Source organism: Tursiops truncatus, chromosome 20 (genome assembly GCF_011762595.2).
Source record: "Tursiops truncatus isolate mTurTru1 chromosome 20, mTurTru1.mat.Y, whole genome shotgun sequence".
Lineage (NCBI taxonomy): Eukaryota > Metazoa > Chordata > Mammalia > Artiodactyla > Delphinidae > Tursiops > Tursiops truncatus.
In genome coordinates, this window is record NC_047053.1 from 53,453,395 (window position 1) to 53,470,943 (window position 17,549).

Below are 17,549 nucleotides of genomic sequence, written 5' to 3' on the forward strand. Positions count from 1 at the left end.
TATGTAAGGGCCTGCCACGCAAGAACACACACGCTCATGGCTCATGGGAGGATCTGAAAGCCGAGGTGAAGCAGGTCTTGTCAGGAATACGCCAAGCTCCTTTCACACTCAGCTGGCCAGAGAACGTAGCCTGGAGAGCCAGGCTGCAGGTCGCAAGGACGCTCACTTGCCAATTTTCAGAGAAAACCAGGACTCTCTCTACCACCTCCCCAGGACGCCTCACCTCCAACCCCAGAACTAACCCCTACGCTGAGCATACGCTGTGCTTGGGGTTCCAGCAGGAATGTCCCACTGCACAACTCCAGGGGGTGCCACTCACCAAGAACACAGTGTGCTCCCCGAATTGTGCAACATTGAGTTTCTGAAGCTACTGCCTTTGGAACAAGGGAGCAGAGACCTGGTGGTTCTCAGCTGTTGTTTTTACCTTGAATCCCAGGAGTCTGTCTTGCTTGAGCTAAGCTCCCTAGAAGACTCGACTCCACTGAGCTTAGAAATTCTCAAATAAGATGCACAAGATCAGATGTTTTTCTTGTTCAGTCTGAGCAGTTTCTGGTGTTCAGATATTTGCTGCAGAAGCAAATATCTCACCTAAACTCTCGCTTACTCTCGTCAGTTGTTCTTCACCAGGGGACATTTTGCAGTGTCTGGAGATGTTTTTGGTTGTCCCCGCTAGCAGGATGCTACTGGCATCTAGTGAGTAGAGGCTAGACATCCTACAATGCACAAGGCGGGCCCTCACAACAAAGAATGAACTGGTCCAAAATGTCAACAGTGGCAATGTCAAGAAGCCTGCTGTAGATGGGATGTTCTGACCCCATTAACCCTGGAGGTCACTTGTTAACATCTGCCCCCCTGGCCTTCTCTCCTGTCTACCAGAGTGGGCCAGAGCCTCAGCTCACTGGGCCAGCAGGCATGAGGCAGCACCTGGTTCTCTGCTGGGGCTTCGAGCCCAGGTAACCGTCTGTGTCCACGATGCTTTGATGGGTCCGTGTGAGGCCCAGAGGACCCGAGGCTTATAGAATAGCGGTTAAGAGGACCCTCTGTCACTTCCCAGCTGGGTAGCCCTGGAGACAAGTCGCTGAACCTTGTGCATCACTTTTCCCCATCTGTAAAATGGGGGTAATGATAGTAGGAAACACTTAGGAGGTGGTGGCGAGGGGTGAGGCGTGTTGCTACATGTAAAATGCTTCCAACCACGCCTGAAACTTAGTCACACTCCGTAAACGGCAGACATGATAATCACTCTTATTCCAGCCGGAGGACCTTAGTCTCCCTCTGACGGGCACGGTAACAAAAGAGAAGAGAAGCTGGTTTCCGCCTCAGGTTGTTGCAGTGGGATCTGTGCTGCTCCCAGCACAGGCTTTGTGCTGTTGCCGACCCTCTCTGAAAGCTTTCCCTGAGCTCAAGGCCCGAGACATACATTCTTTTTTTTTTTTTTTTTTTTTTTTCTGGCTGTGCGGCATCTTAGTTCCCCGACCAGGGATCGAACCCATGCCCCCTGCAGTGGAAGCGCAGGTTCTTAACTGCTGGGCCGCCAGGGAAGTCCCCTGGAGACATTCTTAAGTGAAAGGCTTGAGTGGAGACGGCTAAGGCATGGATTTCAAGGGAACCCCCTTCAAGGGTCTCATTCAGCACAGGGGTCGGTCTCCAAAGATGGGTGTGGACTCCTGGGTTGCAACCTCGTACTTGGCCTTGCAGAGACCCCTGGGGTGGAGCTGGGGCATTTAACACTTGTCCTGAAAAGCCGGCAGACTCAGCTGTGCACAGGAAAGATTCTTAGAAGATGATGCCAAGGAGAGACGGGCTTTGACTCCAAAGCATTTTCTGCTCTTGTTTGTGCGTTGGCTTTAAATCGGGGAAGGGGAGACAAGGGCAGGCCTGGACCGCCCTGCCCTAGCATCTCACACTGCTGCTTCCGTCGTCGCTTCTTCCTGTAGCAGAAGCATCTCCCCATCTCTCTCTAGCTATTGAAAGGCTCCCCACCCTTCAAAGTCCATCTTGAGTGCCACCTTCTCCAGGAAGGATTCCCGGATCACCTTCCTCCCTGTAGGCTCTGTGCTTCTCCTATGGCCTTTGGCAAGCTCTGTGCTGTCCTGTAGTCATTTGTAGGCGGGTTTCTTCACCAGCTATTAGGTTGTAACCCCTTGAAGATGGGGGCCCTTCCCAACATCTTCGTGTGCCGCGTGAGCTCTCACACATGGCTGGGGCTCAGTGCTGGATTCTGGGGTCACTCCTGAGAAGAGGGTCCCCCCGGCCGCCAGCTGCTATTGCCAGCCTTGGTTCTGACCCGGAGGTCACAGAATCCGGAAGGGTGGGAAGCATGAGTTGGAGGAGAAATTCGCCTGAGGTCGGAAAGGCCACCAGGCTGCGGGGACCTAGGGGCCTGAGTGTCCGGCTCATTCAGGAGCCTCGGGCAGTTTTCACACAAGCTGCCATTTAAGGAGCGTCCACTCTGGGCTGTGAGCTCTGCCCGGCGGCGTTTCACAGAGACGATCCCCCATCCGCGTCCAGATCCATCCGCGTCCACTCTGGGCTGTGAGCTCTGCCCGGCGGCGTTTCACAGAGACCATCCCCCATCCACAGAAGAGCCCTGACAATGGGGCAGTTTATGCCCGATTTACAAAGTAAACGCAGACGGGCTGCGCCGGGTCTCAGCGGCGCACCTGGGGATGCAGGCAAGTGACACTGCCTGCAAAGACCCTGAACTTCTCTGTGCTTTTGTTTTCTACTAACAAAGAAGGTGTTGAACAAGGGAACTCGGAAGGCCCCGTAGCCTGGGTGACTTTTAACTCTGAGGTGGGGCAGGAGCTGGGAAGGCAGCCCCTGGAGGGAAAGGGGGTCAGGCCTCTTAGAAAAAGCAGAAGCACCTGCCCACTGGGACGGCCTTCCTTCCTGTCGCCCACCTCTTGGGAAGACGAGTATCTGAAGATGAGGGTGGGTAGCACCACCCCGCCCAAGCTGGCAGCCCGGAGGACCAGCATTGCACCTCAGAGGCCCTGGCCATCTGCCCCCACGGGCCGGGAGAGCAAGGAATACGAGAGGCAGTGGAGGGGCACCCTGGGTCTCTGGCTTGCGCCCTTGCATCCAGACTGGGGCGTGAGCACCCACCGCCCCGCCTGCGCCTCCTTGGCATCCCCCATGGGCCCAGCCCACTCTGTCTGCAGAGAGGCAGTACCTGGGGGGGGGAGCCCCGTGCATTCCCTGCCCCCTCCAGGTCCCCCCAGCCCCGGGGTTTCCAGCTGCCTTCTAGCCCCAAGCAGGCTGACCAGTCCCCTTGTGTCCCTACCCCAGACGGAGAGCAGAGTGCCTGCTGCTTGTCACTGCAGGGAGGCCAACCTCTCCTGCCCCCGCCATGCCCGGCCAGCTCGGGGCTGGGCTGGAGACAGAGGGCCACACTCATTGTGGACCGACCTGACGCTCTTGGGGCTGGTGAGGGCTGGAGGGAGATGTATCTGAGGGGTCCAGGAGCGGTTGGAACGCGCGTTAGACCATCAGAAGCGTTGGATAGTGAAAAACGACAACAACAGCAAAACATCATCTGCTCAGCTTCCAAGATTGTGTGCACGTCCTCTGCGGCAAATTAAAATTCTCACCCAAGTTTGCCTCTGCCACCCAGCAGGCTTCTGGGTGCTTCCAAGGATGACCGACCTCATCCCAGTTGGCCCCGGACATCCCCCGTTTCAGCGCCGAACGTCCAGTGTCCCAGGAAACCGGGGCAGTTGGGCACCCCAGTTACCATCACAAAACTCAGACTGCAGTCAGGGAGTCCTGACTTCCACACATTTGCTTACGCTGTGGCCGGGGGAGCTCACCCCTCCCCCGGGTCAGAAGAGAGTGAGGTTTTGTCTTCTTCCTTCCTGCCATTCTCTCTTACATCTTGGCATGTTAAAAAAAAAAAAAAACTCCTAGGAAATGAACTTTAAAAACAGCTGGACTGGGTCTGCCCCTCCTAGAAAATTCAGGTTCTTAAGGGAGAGGAAAAGAGAAGTGTGAACAGTCCAGGCCAAATCCAGCTCCTCTGCAGAGGTAACCCTTCTGGACAGACCCTGGGCTCACCTACCCAGAGCCCCTGCACGTGCAGCCCAGCCCCCAGGAGCCATCACCCCCCCCCACTGCCCCATGACCCCTGCCCTTAACCCTCCCTCCTCCTTCCCCTCTTTCCCCTCTACTTGCTCTCCCCACCCACCCACCGCCCCGGCCCCGTTCTCCCATAGACAAGCCTTTCCTGGCCTTTCCCGGCCCTTCTCACAGGATTCCCTCCCTTGTTGCTCCCTTAAGTCCCGGGGAGCAGGTCACCGTGGAGCTTGACTTGTCACCAAAGGGCAGGGACCCTGTCAGGGACAGCCTGTGGTTTCTTTCTTAAAGAACCCTTCGTCCCCACTTCCCTCTCCCTGCCACTGACTTGCTGAGGTCTGGACTGGTCACGGTGTCTTTGCTCCCCTGCCCAAAAGAACAAAACCCAGGAGGCAGGGGCCTCGCGTCTTCCAAAGGGCCAGGGTTTGGGCTTTTCCTGTTGCTTTTTTTTTTTTTTTTTTTAACAGTTTTATTGGAGTATAATTGCTTTACAATGGTGTGTTAGTTTCTGCTGTATAACACAGTGAATCAGCTGTATGTATACATATGTCCCCATATCCCCTCCCTCTTGCGTCTCCCTCCCTCCCACCCTCCCTATCCCACCCCTCCAGGCAGTCACAGAGCACCGAGCTGATCTCCCTGTGCTATGCGGCTGCTTCCCACTAGCTATCTACTGTACATTTGGTAGTGTGTATAGTGTATATACGTCCATGCCACTCTCTCACTTCGTCCCAGCTTCCCCTTCCCCCTCCCCGTGTCCTCGAGTCCATCCTCTATGTCTGCGTCTTTGTTCGTGTTGCTTCTGAATCCTGTTTGGAATCTTCCTAGCCCATCCTGGAAAAGAAGCCTCTCATTCGGGCTTTCCCTTCCCAAGTGTAAATGATGGACGGGGGAGCCCAGCAAGCCCCATGCCCTGGGGATGCCGGCAGGGGCAGGGTGTCCGTAGGCGTGGAGGCCACGGGGGGAGCACAGTGGGGCTGCAGGAGGGAGTGAGCGCGCCTGGAGCGTCCTGCACGCCCAGCGCCCGTGGAGGCTGCGCGCCCACCCCTGGCAGCCAGTCTAGGCCCCCCCGCTCCTGAGTCAGCTCTGAGCTCGGGCTTCTGAGGGACCAGCCCTGCCACCCTGAGCCCGGCCTCACTGCTGCTGCTTCGCACCTGGACACTCGGGCTGTTACCCCCTATCACTTTTGTTGGTATGTCCTGTGTCCCCAGTCACCCTCCACTTTGATGCTCCTGCGGTTTCCCAGGATCCCCTCCAGCGCCCCGACCTAGTCTGCAGGCCACCTGACTCAGTCACAAGTGGCCGCTGGTGTCCTTGGCTCCCAGCAGGGGCCGGCCCTGGGATGCTCCTTTGGTGGGGTCAGGTAGCAGGGCAGGGGCTCCTGAGTTGGAGGTGGGTGTGGCCACCGCCCTCATCCTCAACCCCTTTGATAACATCTTAGGCCAGTGGTCCTCAGCGCGGTCATCACGTTCCTAAAACCTGCAGACCCGCTGCCGGACACCACAGCTCATCAGAATACCCAGGGGGTTTCGTCCGAGTTCCTGAGCTGATGCAAGTGGAAGAGCAGAATAGAGGGTGTGGAGGGGACTGAACCCTTCCATGGGGTCACCCCCACAGACGCAGAGCACACGGAGGCCAAGGGAACGTGGTGCACCGGTGTGTGTGTGCAAAAGGGACATACACGAAGGCAGGAAGGGCAGAGAAGCTGCAGTCCAGCCCTTGCTGTGGGCTGGAGGAGCCCAGGTGCACTCAGGAGAGATTCCACGGTCGCCCAGTGAGGCGACGCCCTGCTGAGAAAGGCTGGCTGGCAGGATCCCGAGGGTGTGGTACCTGGCTGGGCTGGCAGCCCCGTGCCAGCGCGGGGGCAGGGCCCAGGGGACGTGGCTCACCAGGCGGAGAAGAATGGGGTTTCTGTGTTGCTTATCAGGATGGCGGCTCCCGGGCGGGATGCAAGGAGGTTCCAGAGCCCGCCCAGCGGATGGCTGCCATCAGTCCCAAGTCATGCCAAGGACTTTGAACGGGGGACCCCACCTCCGACTCACTGGCGACACGGGGCGGCAGCTCCCTCCCCGGTTAGGTCTGGGGTGAGTCGCGTGCCTGCCTGTGGACACAGGGGACAGGCGATGGCTTTGGACAGTGAGTCAGCTGCACAGTGCTGTCAGACGAGGGACGGAAGACCTGGACAGACACCTTGACCTTCCTCGTTGAAAGAAACCTTGGACCTTTGCAAAAGGTCAAGGAGCTGGTTGTATCCACTCAACCATTTGGGGGGGCAGTGAAGAGATAGTGAAAAGGTTTGGAGGAGAAAGACGCCGCTGTGAGGGTCGGTCCAAGAAGGTAGGGCAGGGGCTAGTGAAACATTGGCAAGGATTCGCCCTTAAGGTTCACTCCATCACCAGAAATATATTTCAAAGGCTTCCCACTCCTGGAATAGGAGCTCAGGGTCAGCTTCGGCTATGAAAGTGACAGCAGAAGCCTCTAGAAGAGGCTGTATTCCTGCCCAGGGCTGGTGGGCGCACGCTTGTCAGGGTCCTGTAACTTGAGTAAGGCTGGACAAAGTGACCCAAAGCTGGGTTTGGATTCCTAGACCCGGGACCCAGCAGGTGAGAAGAGGCGAGACTCTTGACTCTGATCCCCAAACCAGCCCCCAGCCCCACCCACCGAGGCTGGCTCTCATCCTCCCCCACCCCCCCGACAACAGAGGTGTTTGTTCTCGGGCCTTCTGAGGCAAGAAAGGACACTCTTGACCCTTTTACCCTGCCCTTTAGACTGGCTGGGGAGTGATGGTTAGGGACTCAGAAAGGGAGGAAGCCTAGCTGGCCAGCAGGCCTCACCGCCTTGCACACCTGCCTATTTAAAAAGCAAAGGAGCAGAACAGGAGCTTTTGCCTAAAAATCACAAGCCAGATTTCTCTCTGGACCCTGTCTAACTTCTCCTACTCTCGTTGTCTCCTGTGAAATCGGGGCAGATCTGGGCTGCCGTGGAGAAGGTGCGGGCCAAGGTTCTCTCCCAGCCCTCACCTGGCAGAGGTACTTCTGCCTTGGACAAAATCTCAAGGGTCACCCAGGGGCGACCCTCGAGGCTCGTCATCCACTGAGGACGTCCATACTCAGAAAGGCAGCAGGACAGTCAAGTCCAAGCTCATCAGAGTGCCTCGTAAGCCCTCCCAGCAGCTCATGTCCCTTCTGTGCCAAGGGGAGGATCCAGCTCTGGGCACTTCCTGGGTCTCAGCGGGGATGGACCCCGGAGGTGACCAGGGAAGGATGCCCGCCCAGGGCAATCATGAGTCCGGGGCTCCTGGGAGTTTCTGTGCCCCGTGAGCCGACTGGCCAGCAGCGCGCAGGAGCCCGGTATCAGAAAGCCCTTCACGTTCACAGTGGCTCTCCAGGGAGGTGCACTTGGCCTGTCCAACCTTACAAGGGGTGTAAATGTCTCACAGGAGTGTCAACAAGAACAAATGAACGAGTGCTGGTGGGGATGTAAGCACAGGTGGGCCAAAGTCAGATCTATCTGACGCAGGACTTTGCAAGGGCATGAGTCTTGACTCGGGGCGGCAGGTACTCAGCCTGTCTCGGAAAGGGGACCTGTGAGTTCTTGGAAAGACCTCCCAGCTGGAAAGGGTTCAGCCCCACCCTGGCCCAGCCCTGCTTCCTGAAGCTGAGTCAGTTCTCTTGTTGACCCTGACTGTCCTACAGTCCCATTCTCTGTCACCCCTCCTGTCATCAGCTCACACTGGAACCTTAGTGAAAACGCTCACCTCCACCTCACAATAGACTCTGATTAGGTTCTCAGGACACGCCAGCTCCTGGGTGCCAAGGGCATTAGAGGGCCCGTCCCAGGGCATCACCCTGGCAACCCTGGGATGCCGGGGGTTGTATTGTTCTTTGAATTTCACGGCAGGGGGAATGGAAGGTAGCACGCCAACATATCGTGGGCCCAGGAGTCGAACACAAGAAGACGAACTGCAAAGCCCAAACTTTACTGTGTGCCAGGCGGCGAGGACCTCGGGGCAGTACAGGGGGCTCATGGCCCAGGGTTGTGGTTCCGTCTTGTCGGATCTTTCTGTACCCCTCAGGCATTAGGGCAGGAGTCTGCCAACTCTGCAGCCCGTGGGCCTAATCCAGCCCCCGACCTGCTTTTATAAATAAAGTTTTATTGGAACTCAGCCATGCACTTTTCTTTACATATTGGCTGCTCTCCCACTGCAGTGACAGAGTTGAATAGTTGCAACAGAGACCCGATGGCCCGCAAAGCCTAAAATATTTACTTACTGGCCCTGTTTGCTGTCCTCTGGCTCCTGGGATGAGGTCAGAGCATGTCTGAACCCCTTCCTCTCTAAGAAGTAGAAGGAGAGAGCTGCCTTAGGTAACGTAGGCAAGGATGCCAGTAACCTTGCGGGGGAAGGTCAGCGCCCACTGAGTGGCACCGACAGGGGCCCTTTGTGGACGTGCCAGGTGGGGTGTCTTCCCGTCTGCCCACTTCATCTTATGAAGAGTTTGGCCTGGCTTTGGGGGGCCACGCTCAATGACCCTGTCAGCCCTAAGCCACCAGAACAGTTCCTTTATCAAAAGACTAATAATAATTTTTCAGATGCTCATCGTCACTTTGATGCGCTGGTGGGTAGGTGTTCAGGGGAAGCATCATGAAGTTGTCCAGAAGGGACAGGATGAGAGTTGATTAAAGGAAGCCCGTGCAAGATAAATGTAAGTCCAAGATTCTGGAAGGGTCAGGATCTTCCTAAGAGTCTCCTTGACCTGGCAGCTCCCAGGTGAAGGCTCCCTCCTCCCGAGATGTCTGGAGCTATGAGTCCCGTATGAAGGATGCATGCGTGAGTCGGGGGAATAAAAGAAAACACAGGCTGAGTTTCAGGCCCTCAAACAAAAAGGAGGTGAAATATTAAACACTGGGGATTATCGTAGGTATTCTCTGCTGGAGGTAGAACAGGAGCCCGTGGCCTAATGGAAGTGTGTCCCTGTCCCAGGATCGTGGGGTAGGTGAGTGGGCAAGGAGGCCAGGGTGGGGCCGGCTGCTGGTCGACAGCACTCCCTGGCCGCTGTCCAGAGCTGATGGGCAGCAAGGTAGACGGACGTGAGCACATTGACCGGAAAGCCAAGTGACAGTGGAGTTTCCCTTTTCTATCTAATCCATCCACAACTCCCTCAGGCCACATTCCAGCGTTGCTTGCCAAGTGGCAGCCACATGTCATGCCCTTGAGATCCTTAGTGACCAGGTGAGTCCTCGTGGACCTGTCCAGCCAAGGTAGAATCTCGTCTTGGGAGATACCCTAAAACTGCCTTCCTGTTGCCTTCAGACTGACCCTGTTTCCTTCCCATCTTCCCTTTCCTTCCTCTACCAATGGACATGCAGTTCAGTCATGGTAGTTTGCTGTGTGGGGAATGAGGGTTCTTAATTTATGTGCGCGCCTGGGGACCTCCCTGGGGGGTCATGTGTCGCTTTTGTCCCCGTCTCTTTCTGTTTCTCCTTCCCTTGTACTCCAATACCTGGTTTGTGTGCAAGGCAGGCTCTCGAGGCTTGGCTCCGACCAAGTGACCAATTCACAGAGCCCAGCCCCTAAGTGTCCTGCAGAGGCAGGAGGGCAGAGGGTCACCGTGAGCTCCCCAGGGGCCCCAGGAAGTCCAGTGCCAGTGCCAGACCAGCATGCAGACAGCCCGTGGGCAAGCCCAGCCCAGACCCAGACCTGCGTCCCCATCAGAGTCTGCATCCGTACTTCCTTGTCCCGTTTCTGAAGTTGCTTCTGGACAAAATGTGATCTCTCCATCTCTATGCCGTAACGGAATGGAACCCCCAAAGTGCTGAACACCTCATATGTGCTAGGGACTTCATAGGCATGAAATCAGGTCCCTGGGTGACAGCAGTCCTTCATGGTTGAAGTTAGTGTCCCCACGTGACCCCCTGCACGTTACATACAAAGATCTGAGGTGTAGAAGTTGGATGATGTGTGCAGAGTCGTGCAGCTAAGTGGCAGAACTTGGGTTATCCTAACACGCAGGCTGTGTGCTCCCCACTGTGCTGTAAGGTCCATAAACACGGAGCATCTCCAGGGACCAAGGACAGCGTGAAGCGGGGAGGATCCGTGTCCCCTTCCTCCTCGTGTTCACCTGCACACGTGCCCCGAGCTTTCCCCTTCCCTCACCTGTCACAGGGATCCACTGGGGCCTCTGATACCATAGGAGGGCCTTAGGCAGAGGCCAGGGCCCCCGTCCGTGTGGGCGCTCCGTTCTGGACATCCGCCCTCACGTGCCTTCTTGGTCTTTCAGGAATTTAGCCATTGGAATTGGGATCCAGAATTTCCCGGAGGGCCTTGCTGTCAGCCTCCCGCTGCGAGGGGCTGGATTCTCCACCTGGAAAGCCTTCTGGTAAGTGCTCCAGACGCCCACTGTCAGAGGCCAGGATCGGGTCCGATGTGGAGCTCAGAGCAGTCCTCCTGCGGGCAAGAGCAACCTCTTCTGGCCTGGAAGTGAATCTGAAGCTTCTGGAAACACCAACAACCTGGTTGAATGCTGCACCCCCAGAGCTGGGAGAAGCCTCCAGAAACTCATCTCTTGACCTTCAGCCCGTGTTTCCTATTTCCAGAACCCCTCCAGGGATAGACACGCCCCCTCTGGGTGGGGTTTTCTCTCTCCCTCTCTCTCTCTCTCTCTCTCTCTCTCTCTCTCTCTCTCTCTCTCTCTCTCGTGGGGAGAAGCAAGGCAGACCTTGTGTCCACTCTCCATGTCCCGTATGCCCTAAGGAGGCTCGCTCACCGCAGCCTGTCCTCAAGAGTCATCGCATTAGCTCCCGCCGTGGCCCTGGTCACAGCGAAGACCAGGATTATGTGAACAGCGTCTGGGCAGGTGAAGCTGTGGTGCTCACGCCTCGCGTTTTCACAGCCCCAAAGGGCTTTCAAGTCCGTTCCCTAATTTTACCTTTTCAGTGACCTGTAAGGTAAGGCCCCAGGTCTCAGAGGAGGGGATCATGGCCCCGAGTGTCAGCCAGCCGGCTCATCAGGCGGTGACGCCAAGGCTGCTGCAGGCTCTTCTGCCCCTCGACTCAGGACTCTGAGCCTCAGAGCGCCTCTTTATTGGAGGGGCCACTGCTCTAGGATGTATGCCGAGAGCACTCAAGAGCTGCTCATAACAACAGTTAAAAAACGCCTTCCAGGGCTTCCCTGGTGGCACAGTGGTTGAGAGTCCGCCTGCCGATGCAGGGGACGCGGGTTCGTGCCCCGGTCCGGGAAGATCTCACATGCCGCGGAGCGGCTGGGCCCGTGAGCCATGGCCGCTGAGCCTGCGGGTCCGGAGCCTGTGCTCCGCAACGGAAGAGGCCACAACAGTGAGAGGCCCGCGTACCGCAAAAAAAAAAAAAAAAAAGCCTTCCATTTTATAGGGCCTTGTGACTTACAAGTTTTTGCATATACTTAAATCATTTTAGTTCCATCCTGTGTCATCTCTTTCTCCGTTGCTGGAGACTACGGAATAGAGGTTTCGGGGGAAGGGCAGAGAAACATGGCCCTAGAAATTTTTTTCAAATGTGAGTTCTGTGAGCCCGGAAGCCGTGACTGCCATCTCATACAGGAGAGACTCCAGGGGCAAGGAGGGGAGGGGAGGGGGGTATCTGTGGTCAGTGTCCAGACCCTGAGATTAAAGTGTTTGTTTAACTGGACACACTCACGAGCTGCAGAGTCTGCAGGCCCGTGCATGTGAGCACGGAGCCGGGAAGCAGTGGCCCCTTGGAGGGTGCTGCAGAGCAAACAGTGTCTCCCCCGTGCCCACCATCTGCTCCTGGCCAGGAAGAAGCGGGGCGAGGTGGGAGTTCACAGTCCTATCCTGTCATCTGCGGAGGAATGGAGGGGAAGTTGTCTCTCACCCCCATTTTACAGATGAGGGGACTGAGGCTCGGAGCCAATAATATCTTGCCAAGTGCCCACGGCAAGGAACAGTGGGAAAGATGTCCCAGCGCATTGTCTATCGGTGTCCAGCCTGTCCAGGAGTCTCTTGGCGGTAGGGCTTAGCCGTGGGGTTCAGGTACTGGCTTACCTCCTGGCACTGAATTATCAGGGCTCATGTGGGCTGCTGTTTTAATCAGGGCTCATGTGATTTCATCCTATAGAAACCCACTCTCACTAGCTCAAATAAAGGGAGTTTTTGAAAGGAGAAATCTCACCTTAATCCAAGATGGAGGGTAGTGGGGCCAGGCCCTCACTATATACATGGCCAGGTAGGTCCACCTTGTCGGCAGAGGTAGGTGGGTACAGCTCCTTCAGAAGGAGTGCCGTTGTGGCCGGAACCCCCAAAGATACCAGGCACAGCGGTCCTTGGGAAATGTCCGTACCACTCCAGTCAAGTGTCCTATCCTTCAGAAGACAATGTAGCCATCAACCGGTGAGTGGGTATATAACATGTGGTGTGTCCACACAGCGGGATATTATGCAGTCATCAAAGGAGTGAAGCACTGATAGTTCTTACAACGTGGACGCACCTAGAAAACAGGATGCTAAGTGAAATAAGCCAGTAAAAAGGATCCCCTATTGTATGACTCCGTTTATAGGAAATGTCCACAGTAGGCAAGTCCCTGGAGACAAAAAGCAGATTAGCGGTTGCCAGGGGCTGGTGGGAGGGAGGAATGGGGAGTGGCTGCTAGTGGCGGTGGGGCTTCTTTCTCGGGATAATGAAAATGTTCTGGAATTAGATGGTGGTGAAACGGTTGCACAACCTTGTGAATATACTAGAAACCACGGAACTGCACACATTAAATGGGTGTGCCATTTGGTATGTGAATTATATCTCAGTAATGTCATTATTTTAAAAGGACACTGTGGAAAACTTAAGACTCTAAAATAAACCTGGGAGGGGTGTCTCCTGGAACTCTGTAATAGGGAGTTGGGAAAGGAGACAGAGGTGGTGTAAAAACAAACAAAACCCAGCGAAGTGCTTTGGCACTGCCGTGCCGATGTGATGTGGAAGACAATGCATGGTTTTCTAGAGCTGAGTCAGCGGTCTGAGCATGCCTGTGTCTGCTTGACCCTCCCCGCGGCGGGACGTGTCTCTGTTCTCTCCTTAGGTACGGGCAGCTCAGCGGCATGGTGGAGCCCCTGGCCGGGGTCTTTGGTGCCTTTGCCGTGGTGCTGGCGGAGCCCATCCTGCCCTATGCTCTGGCCTTTGCTGCCGGCGCCATGGTCTATGTGATCATGGATGACATCATCCCCGAAGCCCACATCAGGTGGGAGAGCTTCCCCTCCCCCATCTGTCCTTGTCTCTGTCCCAGCCCGGCTGGCCCCCACCTCTAGATCTGCCCTGTCTTTACTTGCTACTCTGTTCTTTACTCCCACCCCTTCCAGCCCCTTCCCAAGATCATCCTCACCACCCCCCCCCCCCCCCCACCAACTGTGTTCTTTGAAACTAAAAGAGGAATAACGGGCAGTCGGGTGGAGAGTCAGACCAGGTCATACTAGGCAGTGGCATACATGCCCTGCCCTCTACCCTCAATGAAACAGACTATTATTTTCTTATATTCTCTCTCTCTCTCTAGATTTTTCTGGGGCTGGAATGAGGGAGAAGTGAGCTGTTAAACGTTGACCACAGCTATTCTTTCAGGTTCTCATTGTCTAGCTGCAGGCCAAGTGTTGGGGTTGGAGGGTTCCTCTCTGTTTCATTTTGGTTTTTATAGAAAAATGATTTTGAGGCTAGTATTCAAGGTCAGATTACATAATATCTTCAGGAAATCGTTGCTGCTTTTTATTATTCAAGCATGGATTGCAGAGCCATGATAGGTGACCTTGAGTAAGTTACTTACTTCTCTATGCCTCAGTTTCCCCACAGTAAAATGAGGATAATAATAGTACTGATTTCATGTGTTTATCCTTTGGTATTACATGAGATAGTCAGTTTGCCTGGCATATATATAGTAAGCCCCAATAAATGATACTTATTATTTATTGAAGTATAGTTAATTTACAATGTTGTGTTAGTTTCACGGGTACAGGAAAGTGATTCAGTTACACATAGATAGATAGATATTCTTTTTCAGATTCCTTTCCATTATAGGTTATTACAAGATACCGAATATAGTTCGCTGTGCTATATAGTAGGTCCTTGTTTATTTTATAAATAGTAGTGTATCTGTTAATCCCAAGTCAATATTATTATTATTAATGGTAGTAGCGTCTTTCTCTTGGAATTGGACGTTGTGGAGGATGCTTTCAGCCTGGACGCTGTCCCGCAGTGCATCAAAGTCTTCCTTTTCTTCCTTTCCTTCCCTCCTAGTGGTAATGGGAAACTGGCATCCTGGGCCTCCATCCTGGGTTTTGTGGTGATGATGTCGTTGGATGTTGGTCTGGGCTAGTTGCTGAAGTGCCTCGGACCCCAGGAAAGGCAGCACGAGGAAACGGCCGGGATTGGCTTCTTCAGGACCACAGCCTCTTTCTTCACATCAAAACGTTTTTCCTTTCTCTCCTTTTTGTCTCATTACGCTGATTGACTCTGATCATGACAATTTTTAGTTTTCTTTTAAGGGAGATGGTGGTTTTATTTGGAATTTCCGGTAGTCACAGAACTACAGATATTTGCTTGGCCACTACATGGACTCTTTCTTCGGTGGGAAAACCAAGGACCTACAGATCAGGGAAGTCTCTGCTTTTGCACCTTTGGTCTCCCTCACTGGACTCAGTGGCAACTCCTCAAGGTCACCTACAGAAGCAAGCTACCAAGAGAGAAGTCTCCCAAGCATCTTTGCCTAGTGACTCAGAGCAGAGTGGCCAGGACAGCTCTTGTCTGTCCTTCCCGATCTTTTACCGTTGATCCTCTGTCCATCAAGACTCAAACAGGAGCATCGTGGACAAAGCAACCTACTTCCCAAGGCCCAAGGAGGAACATACCTTCTTCTGCCTCCCTCGAGGGGGAGGCTGCATGGGGTGAGACACAGACAAAGGGAAGAAAAGCAGCTAGTCTTTCTCTTTTTTTAAGGCAAAGATTGACACTATTGAAATTAAGGGAATTAGGACAACCGTGAACACACAGTGAGCCCTTTGAAAAGAGGACAGGGTGGAGCTTTGATCAGAGACCTCTGCTCTCTCTGGATTCCAAGAGCAAACCGGTTTGCCTTGGTTTCCAAGTCCCCTAGACATGTGTTTTGATAAGCTTATAGGCTTCATTTTTCTAAGAGACTTGGGGACACCAGCAAACTGCTAGAACTCAACCCCTTCATTTACTTATGGAGGGAGCCACTTAAGCTCATTTAAGTGAGCAAAAGACATTTGGAATCTTCACTGGGTCCTTCTCTGTTGACTATTCGGTAACTTATAACCTGACCCAGAGCTCTTAAGCTGCTGTGTTGGATTTTGGCCAGAGAGCTCAGGATAAGAAAGGAAAAGGGGTAGGAAAAGAAGAGGTATTTTTACCATTTCCCTTTTAAAGTAAATTTGAGACAAGTCATCATTCTAAAATGACCCTAAAGAATGACTTGAACGAGACTACTCCCTTATCCACACAGCTTCTCCATCAGGGGTGACATAACTTGTCTGCTTCCAGCATAGCTAAGGCCTGCCGTCCTCACTGGTCGTAGGAGCCTTCGGGACCTTGAGTGGGCGCTGCTGACAAGGCAGGCAGCCCAGGAGGCAGGTATTCAGACGCCGTGTGATCAATGCCTGCCCTGCGTTTACATGTCCCAGTGCTGCCAAGGGTGAATACTCTGTTCTGGGAACGCCCTATAACCCTGCGCTAGATCTATGTTCGTTCCTCCGGAGCACTGATGGTCACAATTGAAGACACATTCAGAGGTTTGATTGGTGGAGAATCGTTGGTTTGGTGGTTGGCATATGGGTATTTCTATGTCTTTGTATGTCGTTCTACATAATGCAGACTTCTTTCTGATGGACAAGACCTCATAACTGTGATTAATTCCAATAAAGGGGATATTGTTGTGGATGACTGTGCTACGTCCAGTCCTTTTCAAAAAGCTGCTTCTTTCCAGGGTTGATCATATAAGAGCTAACTAAAGTTAGTCCTAGTATCTACCCTACCCAACACCAGGAGAAGCAAAGGAAGGAGTTCACACGAGAAGGGCTAGCTAGATTTATGGTTGCAGACAACAGCATCCAACTCCAGCTTACTTAGGCAAAGAATTTAATGGAAGGTTATCAGGGAGCTCATAGGATCTATAGAGAATCGGGCTTGAAAATGGGTTGGATCCAAGAAAACTAGAGGTCTGGGACTATGGCCCAATCGCATCTCAAAAACAGCTTGATTTGGAACGCCATGGTCCCTCAAAACTGGACCATTACTCAAACTGCTACCATCACCACCATGGGAAGGAGCTCTAAAGTGACCCTGATTCTCTGTGTCCTGGCTTCACGTTCAGCGTTCTGAGCAGGGCAGGACCATCTAGCTGGCAGAGTTTAGATCCTGTGCCCAGGAACTAACCGGTTTTGTCCTCTTATTAAGACTCACATAATAATGGATTTTCCAGTTTGGGGAATGAGTTCAGATGGTGGAGAGCCAAAAGAAGAAAAAAATAAGTTTATGACAGCCTCACTCTTTTGCTGTTCGACATCTACATATACTTTGATTCTTCGATTTTGTCTTAAAAACAAAAACAAACAAACAAAACTTCCTGCTTAGATAACGGAGCTGTCCCGAAACTTCAAAATTCCCCTTTCCCCCAGTGGCTAGCCGCCCAGTGGTGGAACACTCCCTTCTTGGATTCAAACAGTCGTAACCAGGTGGAGCCCAACGTTGAAGAGAGTGTGTCATTTGGTAAAATGCAGGTGGCACCATCTCCACTCTCCCTTCTTCCAGACCTGCCTAGTCTGGCTACGGGAGAAATAACACCACATACTGAATACTCATTCTGAACAAACACCCATCTTAGCCAACAGTATCTCAGCCTCATTAGATATTGTCTCCTAGCTAGTCGTAAAACCAAATCTTTAAAAATTCGTGTCACAGTTCAAAACAGATGATTGCTTCTGGATGGTGGGATCAAATTCAAAGGATATCTGTCTGTTGCCTCCCCTGTTTGTAAAGTGAATCCCTTGGTCAGAACTAATGTTATAGGATGCCACGATGATAGGACGGATGGGAAGGCTATTCTAAATCCAGACATATGAGCCTGCCTCTTCCATAACGGAAGAGGTCCAAAGTAATCAGTCTGCAACCAAGCAGTGTGTGGTACCATTGGAGTGTCATCAGTATCCGGGGTCAGGGGTCAATCACCGATCCTATGTGCACCCATTGGCCAGGTCTGACGGATGATGGACAGCCAAGTGGTTGAATCCATGCATTGTTCCATCTTTGGCAACATGGCCACTTTTATTCTTGAATCAGTTGAGAAAGCAGCTATGTCCCCGGGGAAAGAAACTGTCATTCGTAGATAGTCTCGGCCACTTAATTAGTAAGAGGCTCCTCCGCAGTGGAGACTATGGGTGACCTTTCACTCAAGGGACAATTATTTCCACACTTGCCCCTTCCTGAGGGGCGCAG

General features: G+C 53.5%; 1 protein-coding gene across 9 annotated transcripts in view; it reads left to right on the forward strand.

Moving 5' to 3' along the window:
- Nucleotides 1–15,995, forward strand: part of SLC39A11 (solute carrier family 39 member 11) — a 414,544-nt gene extending 398,549 nt beyond the window's left edge. For 8 of the 9 annotated variants that reach the window (XM_073797950.1, XM_073797948.1, XM_073797949.1 and 5 more), the window contains 3 exons: nucleotides 10,353–10,451; nucleotides 13,135–13,293; nucleotides 14,337–15,995. In XM_073797950.1, coding sequence (XP_073654051.1) covers nucleotides 10,353–10,451; nucleotides 13,135–13,293; nucleotides 14,337–14,415 — 337 coding nt within the window. In that variant the 3' untranslated portion in view covers nucleotides 14,416–15,995. The remainder of the gene's footprint in view (nucleotides 1–10,352; nucleotides 10,452–13,134; nucleotides 13,294–14,336) is intronic. The other variant, XM_073797955.1, reaches the window with a different exon arrangement.
- The last annotated feature ends 1,554 nt before the right edge of the window (nucleotides 15,996–17,549 follow it).